Raw genomic sequence first — 10,884 nt, forward strand, 5'->3', positions numbered from 1 at the left:
AAGGAGCCTTGCTCACGATTCTGTAGCTAACAGATGGGACTCAGATTCCCGCCCCACGCCCACGGGCTAAGCAAGGCTGCAGTCCGCGAAGAGACCTTGTACCTGTTATGAACCGGGGCTGGTCCCTGCATCAGGCTGGGCACCGTGTTCTCCAGAGTGCAGTTGAAGCCGCCTGCCACACACATGGGCTGCGCGGGCCACAGGTCTCCAGGGGGGTAAAGACCTAAGGAAGAGAACAAGGCCTCTGGTCCCCCTTCTTCCCCCTCAGCCCTCCCTGCAGGACCAGCCACGTCCCTTCCCTCCAGACAACAGCCCCATGTCACACACACTGAACACGGCTGCCTTCCGGGCCCCTTCCAGGAGGGTTTTTCAGAATATAAAGTGGAAACAGAACATACTGCTTTAAGCTTTACTACAAGATCATTTTAATGACTCGACAAGCATTTGAGGGCCTGCTTTCTGCAAGGGCCTGCTATAAGACACCAAGGACACAGTAGCAAACGGTCTTACATACAAGTGAGCCGAGAAAGACAACAGACAGCGGAAGTGAGAAGCAGAGCATGGCCGACAGACTAAGTGCCATGATGACAAACACGGGGCAGTCGAAGGCCTCACCGAGGGGACATCTGATCCATCTGAGATGTGACTGAGGCTTTGGGAGGTGAATGCAGTAAAGGGACAGGAGGCAAGGAAGCAACTCCATCTAAGGGATGGAGGAAGCAAGGCCGGGTGACGGTTAAAGCTCGCAGGTACGGGAGGTGACAGACCCAAAAAAAAAAAAAGGGCAGGACCAATGCTTTGGAGACAGTAACTGAGAACAAAGTCACTTCTCTAGTGACTTTAGGGCCTAACCAAGGATTCTAACATGTGATCAAAAGGTAAGTGCAGATTTTGACAAGGACAAGGTGAAAGGCACTGGAAATACACAGGCATAGAGACGTAGACTAAGACACTAGATGACCTATAATTCCAAGTGACAACAAATACAAAGACAGAATGACATGTTGAGAAGTATCTATTTTGACATAGTTTTTGATTTTTCCCATTAACTGAATTTTCTATCAGCTCAAAGGAAAAGGGAGCACCATCTCAACCTCACCCAAATCCTGCCTCAGCCAAGTACTGACCTTAAGGGTTTTTTAAAATCGAAAATGTTTATTTTTCCTGGACTAGTTATTAGATCCAACTCACGAATAATTCATTTCTGTTCATAATTTGACAGCAATTCCAAAATGTATCCAGAGAACAACACAGAAGCCTTGTGCTTTCAGAGTTACCCTGCTCCAATGTGCAGAGCAGCTTCTGAATCAGCATAATTCACATAAGCAAAAGCAAGTATACGTATGAAAGCTAAACGGTGCCACGGAGAGTGAAATCAGGCTCACCCTGACTTAACTGGGAGACACGGACAAAGGCAAAGAAGGGTAAAGGAGAAACGAGAGAAGAAAAATGAGAGGGAACTGGAGTTGACCTCCCAGAATCCTAGGTGGGAGTGGGGCCTCCTTCCAACACACCCCCCATTTCTAGGCTCCCGGGCTGCGGTCCTCCCCCAGCTGGCACAGGCCCATAGGAGCTGGGCTTCTGGTCTCAAGCCTGGTGCAGGCCTGAGGCTGGTCGCTGAGGCTGCGGAGCGGGTTAGCGGGCTTCTGAGCCAGGTCAGGTAGGAGAGGAGGGGAGAGGGAAAACTGAAGTAGGCTAAGATGTGGGGCCTGTCCCCGTGGTACGCTCTCCATCTGGCCTCGCCACTGCCTCCTCAGACTGGGAAAGTGAGTTAAACGAGTTAAGCGCAGCGGCTCCCCGCCCCCTCACCACCCCGGTAGAGGGGCCGCAGGAAGGAGCGCAGCGTCAGATCAGAGCAGAGGGGGCAGCTGAGGTCAGAGGCCCCGAACGATGCCAATCCAGAGGCAAGTGTCTTCCCGCTGCACAAAAGCCCAATGACATGGCGACGAGGGTGCTGGGGCAATGGCCCTGTTGCACCCAAACCGCTTGTCTTCTCAAACGTGCAGGCACACAGTGCAACACAGATACCTGGCTGGCATCTGGAGCAAGGATAAGGCACCTCACTCACCTTTGTCTTCCTCGAGGCCTGCAGGCCCGGCAGGAAGGCTGGGACAGGGAGCTTCTGCATACTGTGGGAGATTATGCACGTCTCTGCAGGAAACGAGAAAATGAAGATCTGCTGATTTTTTCTATACAAGGAAATACTGACTGTGTATAACCAGGTCTGACTGAGTTTTTACAAGAATTCTTCCCCCAAGAAAAGTAGATACTAGAGACGTAACGGCACCCAGCCAGGAAAGGGGTTGGGAAATATGAAATCCCCAGGATCCAGCAAAACAATTTTAACTTAGGTCACCTGCAGTTTCATATCTACCTGCCACCAGCTGGTGGCAATTCTTAATCCCTGGTTTACTTTCTACCCGGAACGAAACCCGTTCACACAGAGCTTTCTTTGTCTCTGGCTGAGTTTTTTTTTTACTTCACAAACTCCCCAATTCGATTTTAATGACATCTTCCTGTCCTCTCAGGACATGGCCAGCGCCTAAGCAACCTAATGACGTTCCTCGGTCTGAAAGCCTCTCCCTTCTCGCAGACCCTCCTGTTCGCCCACTCAGTTAAAGGCTCTGGTTTTCTCTGTCCGACGCTGCAGCTGTCATCAGACCGTGCGACTGTAAACATGTGCTATCCATTAGGTTCTTGCGAAAGTTCCTAAATCATCAATGCTTAACTTTATTTCAAATCCCAGCAAAGGGTTAATGATGTCCTTCCTTATAATAACTACGCTTTCTTCTTCCTGCGTTCAGGATGTGGGGTTTTCTAACTTGGTGACATTCCAGAAAGGACTGGTTAATACTGGAGACACCCTAACATGAACCATGTTCATTTGGAAGCATCCTGCTTGCTGAATTATTAGTAAAATCGGAGTTTACTTTCTCGCATCCCTGCAAAAAGTTTTCGGGGTCTACAGCCATGCCACCCTGAACACGCCCGATCCCGTCTGATCTCGGAAGCTAAACAAGGTCGGGCCTGGTTAGTCCTTGGATGGGAGACCACCTAGGAAGACCAGGTGCTGTAGGTGTAAAAATTTTTAAAAAATAAGGGATTGGAAGCTGACAAGGTCCTTGCAGTCTGTGAGGTCAACCAAGGGTTGCCTCTCCTAAAAATAAATAAATAAATAAAAAGAATAATAAAAAAAAGTTTTCATACTGGAACCTGCAGAACCAAGTATAAAGAAGAAACACGCCGGTAGAAAAAGCAGCACATAAAACCTACTGGAAAAGCTGGAAAGTTAAAATCTTACGTGGGATTGCAGATGTTATGACAAAGGTTCAAGGAGATGGGGGTTTCTGAAGGAAAGTTGTTTTGTGAAACAGCGTCTCCTGCATATAAAAAAAAAATTATCACAGACTTTTACACACATAATTCAACTACAGTATTATTATAATGCAGATGGTTAATCTCATTAACTCCTACTGAGAGATTTATCTCTTTAAACTGATATTCACACATTCAGTGAATTTAAAAAAAATTTTTTTTTAAATAATTTATCTTTTCATTGAAGACTTAATAAAACCCAAAACTTAAATTTATTAATCTTGTCTTAATAATGTTTTAATTATGGAGAAAAAGCTAAAACCGTTAACCATTTAAGTTTTTAATAGGGATTTTTCTGATGAAAGAAATTTTTCTATACACACACACACACACACACACCTCCCTCAAGTTTATAAAAATAACTTTTGTTCATGGTAGGAAATCTATAAAAATAAACAAAAGTTTAAAGAAGAAAAATATAAGTCACCTGCAATTATACTACCATTATCAACATTCAGATATATTTCCTTACCATCTCTTTCATGTGTGCATATATGTATAAAATTGGGGTCATACTTCATGTTTACTTTGCCTTTTTGGTCTTATATGCCATTGATTATATTAGGGACATTTTCCTGATACATAACCTTCAAATTTTTATCATCCTTCTGTCAGCCTTTCCCCTCCAAACAAAAGCGGTACTTCCATATTTTGTTAATGCTAACTACCGAATTTTTAAGACTGCATTAGCATCCTTAGAAAAGCCTTGTCTTCAGTAGTGGGTAGAGCTGTGCTCGGTGCAGGCCGTGAAAACCAAGCTTCCTCTGGCCAAGAAAGCCAGCCCCATTACCGACAGAATGCAGAGTGCCCACCTTCACTTATGTCCCTATGCTCTCAACGTGGGAGACAGTGTCCCCTGGAGGGGACAGGACTGGTTTGTTTCTTGGGAGTTGAGAAAATCTTATTTTTATGCACGGTACACAGTGATAGACAGATCACAGTGAATCTCAGGGGTACTAAAGTTTTACGGAAGTCTACAGAAAACAGTGGCTTCTAAGGCTCCTGGGGGAGGGGGCTGATGATGCGAAAAGGCTGAGACGGGTGGACTGAAGTCACACACGGGCACTTCATTTAGGTTCTTGTGCTCTGGTCTCTCAGACGAGACCTTTTATAGGTGTCACTGCTGGTCGGAGGGGCCAGGGCACAGTGCCCAGGTTCGTCCCCAGGACCCACCGGCTGGCAGGGAGTGCCGAGGGCCCACCACGGGCTGCTTGTCCCCATCCGAGCTGCTGGTGCTGCTCCAGCTGCCCCAGCTGCCCCGGCTGGCACGCACGCTTCCCGAGGAGCTGCCGCAGTCCGAGCTGGACTCCGAGCAAGACTTCTCCGCACACTTCTTCCCGGGCTGCTGGAAGTAACCCTCTGCAGGAGGAAGAGAGCAGAGCTGAAGCCACGCACGGGGACCACGTTTCACCCAGTTTCAACCTGATGCCATTTCTAGTCAAGGGAGAGGCATGATCCTGAAGGCAAGGCTTAACTTCAGTCAGCTACCCCTGCACATCTGATGAGTAATAATGGGTGTCTAAGAAACAGTGGGGGACAAGCTACGTCTCCTCTGCCTATGGGATGGGCAACAAAGCTTGTGAATACCAATGATAACCTTGGTCTAAAAATGGTCTGGGAATAACAAACACTCTTATCAAGAAAACTGAGGCTACTCTATTAACTGGAGATCTGTAGGTAACTTCCCCCTCTCTTTTATTAAGATACCTACTAAGAACTTCAAAGTATATATATGTGTGAGTGGGAAGAACCTCCACGAAGACCAAAAACCAATACACGTGTCAAAGGAATGAACGAGAGAAGAAGACAGAAACCCATTCACTCTACCGGCCTGTGTGCTGCTGTGGACAGGTGTCTGGGACAGTGGGCGCTGGGCTGGAAAATTATACCCGCCCCCCGTCTTGTACCCAACATGTACCGCCAACTTCAGTGGCCCTTTATGTAGCCTCCTGCCATGCTCTGCCTTGCCCTGGACCTGGACCTAACACTCTATCTCCCACTCCCAGGGACGTGCCCAGCAGTCCGTGGGTGGGACAGTGGCCTGGCTCTGCAAGAACCACCTGGCTCAGGTGTGTGAGAATAGCCGCTGTTCTCACTTGTCTATTCTTTAGGACAAGCAACACTTGTTCCTTCGGCAATCTGCATGAGGACAGCTGACAAGGGCCCGATTTAGTGGAGGGGGGAGGGTGAGGGGGCGACACTAGAGGCTTGACCAGACTCCAAAGAATCAGCTTTCTCGTCTCATCCCGACACCTTTCCAGTTGGGCTTTAGTAAGCTAAGTTACCCAGAAAGTGATAATGGCATCAAGACACCACTTCTCCGGCACTGGATACTTCTTCGAGGAAACGAGCTCCAGCAGAAGCGCCACCATCCGGAGCTCGGCATGCTGACATACCTGCCTCTCTCTGTGCAGCAGGCAAGCTCCTTCCGACGCCGGCATCCGTTTTACACAGTTCTCCAGGGGTTTCCTCTATACACCAGTTTCTTACATCGATGTCCCTGCTCAGTTCGGACCTTTCAAATTCACCGCACACAAGTTTTAATTCACTCTGTTCAGAAGGCCTGCAAGAGCCACAAAAAAATTACATCCGCATGTTATCATGCATCTACATACATATCGCTTTCCAGGAGACTCATTAGAGGTAAAAATATAAATCCGGGACAACATGAGACTTCTTCAATTTGGGTCTGATGGGAGAAGATGGTGAGGAAAAGAGAGATACCTAAAAAAAAAAGACTGTGCTCTTTTAGAACTAGGATTAATCTGCAGCTCACTTATTCTATTTTCGTGTTTTACAGTGAGAGGAATAAAACTCCACAGGGTTAAATGAGTCACTCAGGGTCAACTGGCAAGTGGCAGGTCCAGGACCACAATGCAGGACGCCTGACTTTTCTCGCTTGGTTTAGTGTAAAATATGATCCTCGGCAGGTGAACCTGGGTACCCAGTGCTTAAGCCTCTTCTCATTCACTCATTTAGCAGACATTTGATGGGTGACTACCACGTGCCATGGTTAGGAAGGTGCTGTGTCTACAAAGAATAAAGTTCTTCCCCCAAAGAGCTCACCATCCAATAACGATCTCTCTCTTACTAGACCATGAACTCCTTGAGGGAAGAACTGTCACACGATTTTGTAAACGGTGACACAGAAACGTGGGGAGAAAGCTATGGGATACCTAGATGATTATCTCACACAGTCCAATTTCAGTCCTCATGTTCGGTTTGTAAGACTGCAGTTAAGAAGATCAGATATGTAGTTTACGGCCATGCCACCCTGAACACGCCCGATCCCATCTGATCTTGGAAGCGAAAAGCAGGGTTGGACCTGGTTAGTACCCGGATGGGAGACCACCTAGGGAGATCAGGCACTGTAGGCATAAAAAAATAAAAAATAAGGGACGGTAAGCTGACAAGGTCTTTGCAACCTGTGAGATCACCAAGGGTTGAACTAAAAAAAAAAAAAAAAGATCAAATATGTGAGATGCAGCACACAATGTTGCTGGTTTCCGACAGCTCAGGTAAAGAGCTGGAGCAAGACAAGAGCCAAGGAAACAGACAACCCACCAGCCTCCTCCTTCGTAAGCGTCATGTTCCTAAAACATGCCGATATGCTATAAGCCAGCGGAAAATTATATTTTAAGAACTTGTTTCTTCAGCATGTCAGAAATCTGCTTTTAAATATATATCGTAACAATGAATTGTTGAAATTCCACTCAGGTTCATATCAGGAAAATATAAAACTTTAAAGTGACCTCATAAGTCAATCAAGTTTTTATGAAAATACACGTAAAATACAAGGGTTAAACTTCCTTTCTATAGGATACCGCATTGCAACTTTCAAATAATTTAGCCTAAGTAATTTTGGCCAAAATAAGGATAATTACCAATCAACGATCAGTACTGAGTATTAACAACAAGATAACAATAAGTATATTTCTTTTTTTCGTCTCTGCATTTTCCTGATTGCTCCCCGCGAGCTGGGGGCTGAGCTGGCGGCTGAACTGGACATGAATATCCCTTTGGAGCTGCCTGACCTGCTCGGGGTGCCTGTGCCAACTGCAGGAGGGCTCATTATAGTGCTGAGTCCTGGAGTCTGAGCTCCAGATTGCCACCGCCTGGGGACCTAGGGACAGAGGCTGTGAATGGCACACACATCCTTCCCATTGGTGGGCTTCGCCACAATGCGGGCTGTTCAGGGTTTCCTTCCAACAAGTATACACGCAACAAGGTGGAACTGTCCCCACGCAAACCTGGAGCCACCAGAGAACAGCTGGATGGAACATAGCTAAATACCCAGCTGAGCTCACAAGGAAGAGAGCTCTCCAGATGTCACGACTCAAAAGAAGAAAAAGGCAGACTGGTGAGGATGGAGGGATTACTTGGTGGGAGGAAACAGGCTCTAAACACCCCGACAGCAGCATACAGAAGTCAAGGAGCTGGGACTAAGTCTCCTGAACTGGGGCCCTGGAAGGGGACACAGAGTGCAAAGGACACCTCCATCCACGCCCCAGGGAGGGAGAGGCAGGGGAGAGTGTCCGCTGGAGGCTCTCGGCTCATGAGTGTATTTGGCTGCCGTAGGTCTAACCTAAGGAATCAGAATTCAGAGACTCTCCCAACAGATGGACCTGGAGTCAGAACATACACACGACTGACCTGGAGAAAAAAGACCAAGCTGAGCAATTTACATAAAATTAGACTGAGAGATTTCTGGAAACCTGGAAATATGGGATTCGCACATAAACACTACCCAGCTCCTTCATTTTACCGATGAGATAAGAGCTCAGGGAGACTAGGTGTCCACAGCAGAGTGACAGCAGCCTGGTTCCAGGTCCTTACCCTCACCCACGCTGGGGCTGCGAGCAAACCAGGTCATGTCTGAGCACCTCACTCCCAGCAGCTGCAAGAACCCACCTTCTGCAGCACTGACCATGGGGGCCTCCCTGAGTGGTGACTAGTCGCTTTCATCAGAACCCCGGATGGGTCAGGGTCAAGCTGGGAACAGGGTGCCTGCCTGTGTCCAGGGGTGCTCTGTGCTGCCTATTTCACTAATGCTCCTGCACTTCACAGGCAGAATGAAGGTCCTGGTGTAGATGTCTTATGCTTTTTCTCTAAAACCTCCCATAGCTTTTAGCGTTTTATAAAGTAAAAATCTGAAAAATCTGTTCGTAATAAATGAATAAATGAGAACATAACCAGAAAACATGAATTTTAAGACCATACTTTTATCTCAAAAGACAAACACTCCTACACGATCTATTATCTGTATCTAACATGACAAAATTAAGGTTTAAATAGCTAAATGTAAAATCACAGAGTAAAAATAGATCAAAATTTTAAAGGGACTGTAAAATAACACACCTCAAGACCGGAGCAGAACCCCTTTTCTTGTTTTTTCTACACGTTCGATTTTTATTCCAATTTAAATTTTGTAAATTCCCTTCTTTCTTCTCCTGAAGCTTCTTCTTTCTATAAGGATCTTCTTGCTGAAAAGAAAAAAAGAAAATCTTTAGTTAAGGTTTAGACTAAATACACGTTTTAAAAAACCTCCCCATGATTGTCTTAAGGGTTTTGTATAGGAAAATCTGCTCGAGTTAATCTGGAAAATGCGAGGTGGGGGTGGGGGTTCTATGATTATTTTCTAAACTTTTGAAGACCAACTCTATAAGAATTCAGAACGTTCCAACGCTGGTGGAAACTGAGACATACATTTCTAGAGAGTTTGTTTTCGTTTCTCGTCTTTCTCTCCGTCCGTCAACCTCCGTAAAAAGAAATAAATTGTTGCCTATAAAAATTCCTCAGGGGCAAAAAAGGAAAAACATCTGCTAGCAATTTATGGTCAGCTTGCTGTTAACTTCAGCAGCAATAAATCCTCCAACCTTCACCTGTTAATTTGGTATGTGCAATTCACATGAATTACTACCAAAGAAAAATCATGTAAAAACTCAACTTCGGAGTAATCTGTATATTTACGTTGTCGTTTGTTTATAGATGAACTTTAGGAAAACAGCCAAATCTCCATAGAATGCTCCAAACTAGTTTAAGCTTTGCAAGTAAATAAGGCAAGAATATGCTTGATGTTTTTCTAAGTGTGGTTCTGAAAAACTTAATTTAGCATGAGATACACATATATATTATATCTACAAATAATGTTTGTATGTATATCAATTTTATCTATTATATATCTATAAATTATATGCAATATACATGTTTGTGTACACACACATTATATATATCAATGTTTTGATATATAATTTTATATATATATATATAAAATCAATGTTTTCATTTGGGCTTTTTCCTCTTTTAAATGTCAGGCATGAACTGTAAACAGGCCTAAGGGGAGGAGGCTTCCTCTGTCCTTTAAAATATTAAAGTAGCTCGTGTCTTTAAAGCCGTCTAACATAGACTCTTTCTTTTCTTTCTACTAGGCTGCCCCCTTTAATGCAGAGGCACTGTCAGCAGGGCGTGGGGATGGGGGTGGGGTGGAGTTGGGGCTGGGAGCTCACCTTTTGAGATCCTTGAGCTTAGGGTGTGAGCTTAGGGTGTCAGGTCTTCTCAGGAGGAAGATGGCTGCTCTGGGGACCTCACAGGAAATGCCTGAGCTCAGAGAGTCCTATTCCTATCGAGCCCTAGGATTCCCATTTTGTAAAGGACCAAGAGTGGCTCATTTGTCCTTCGTTTCAGAAGTTTGGTCCAGAAATCAGAATAGGAATCCATGAGGTTCAAACACACACTTGAGTAACACATACATGACTTGGAATAAGAAGAAAAGGTTTCAGATGCTTGTGTGTTACATGCCTGGGGTGTCCGAAGCCTCAAGAATCTAGTAAAGCAATACGCTTACTACAATAAACAGACTCTAGAAATAAAGTGAAATTGTAACTGTATAGGTGCTGGAATGATGGGATTTTTGCTTTCTTCTTTATACTCCTTTATTTCCCCGCCCCAATAAGTACGTATTAACTTTTTCCTGATTCTGAAGGTATTTTTATTTATTTACTTATTTTGAAAGGTATTTTTAAAAACATGCAAAGCTCTATTCTACAGGGTCTGATACTAATCGCTTAAGTTTCATATTAAACGGCACATTACAGACAAATGATCAGACAGACATGCTCCAAAGTTATCCATTAGATACATACATGTTTAGTCATGTATTGTTCCTTGTGTAGTCCTAACTTTGGGGGCACATTCTCTGCTCCCCTGTTCCACCCTGTCCACCTAAGGACCAAGGGAGGCTTTTCAACTCAGCACGTACTTGAGCCTTTCTCTGTTCCTTCAGGGTCACACACAAATAAAGGACCAGTCTCTAACTGGAGTCAAAGGAGAGTCGTGAGCTAGCTGGTCAGCAGTCACTCTGACACCTTTCTCAACTCAACCTGGTGAGAGCTGTCGTCACGTGCAAACAAGAGGGCTCGAATCTGAGGACCACAGAGACAGAGGAGTGGGGCCTAGCGCTCAGAAGCATCACCGCCTCTGACTATGCTGAAGAGTGGACGTGAGGAGTGC

The 10,884-nt window shown here is 45.3% G+C and overlaps 1 protein-coding gene, 1 non-coding gene and 1 pseudogene across 2 annotated transcripts in view; 2 read left to right on the forward strand and 1 right to left on the reverse strand.

Moving 5' to 3' along the window:
• TMEM131L (transmembrane 131 like) overlaps positions 1-10,884 on the reverse strand; it is a 147,362-nt gene that overhangs the window by 9,984 nt on the left and 126,494 nt on the right. Inside the window, exons 27-32 of the mRNA XM_015600682.2 lie at positions 8,734-8,858; positions 5,772-5,938; positions 4,549-4,734; positions 3,302-3,380; positions 2,069-2,151; positions 53-223 (exon numbers count right to left, since the gene is read on the reverse strand). Of these exons, the coding sequence (XP_015456168.1) occupies positions 53-223; positions 2,069-2,151; positions 3,302-3,380; positions 4,549-4,734; positions 5,772-5,938; positions 8,734-8,858 (811 nt within the window). The remainder of the gene's footprint in view (positions 1-52; positions 224-2,068; positions 2,152-3,301; positions 3,381-4,548; positions 4,735-5,771; positions 5,939-8,733; positions 8,859-10,884) is intronic.
• On the forward strand, positions 2,961-3,079 carry LOC112475139. The gene has a single exon (XR_003044585.1). It is a non-coding gene; the product is annotated as a 5S ribosomal RNA (ribosomal RNA).
• LOC112475099 lies at positions 6,632-6,752 on the forward strand (annotated as a pseudogene).

The sequence above is a fragment of the Pteropus alecto genome, unplaced genomic scaffold (assembly GCF_000325575.1).
Source record: "Pteropus alecto unplaced genomic scaffold, ASM32557v1 scaffold50, whole genome shotgun sequence".
In the NCBI taxonomy this organism is placed as follows: domain Eukaryota; kingdom Metazoa; phylum Chordata; class Mammalia; order Chiroptera; family Pteropodidae; genus Pteropus; species Pteropus alecto.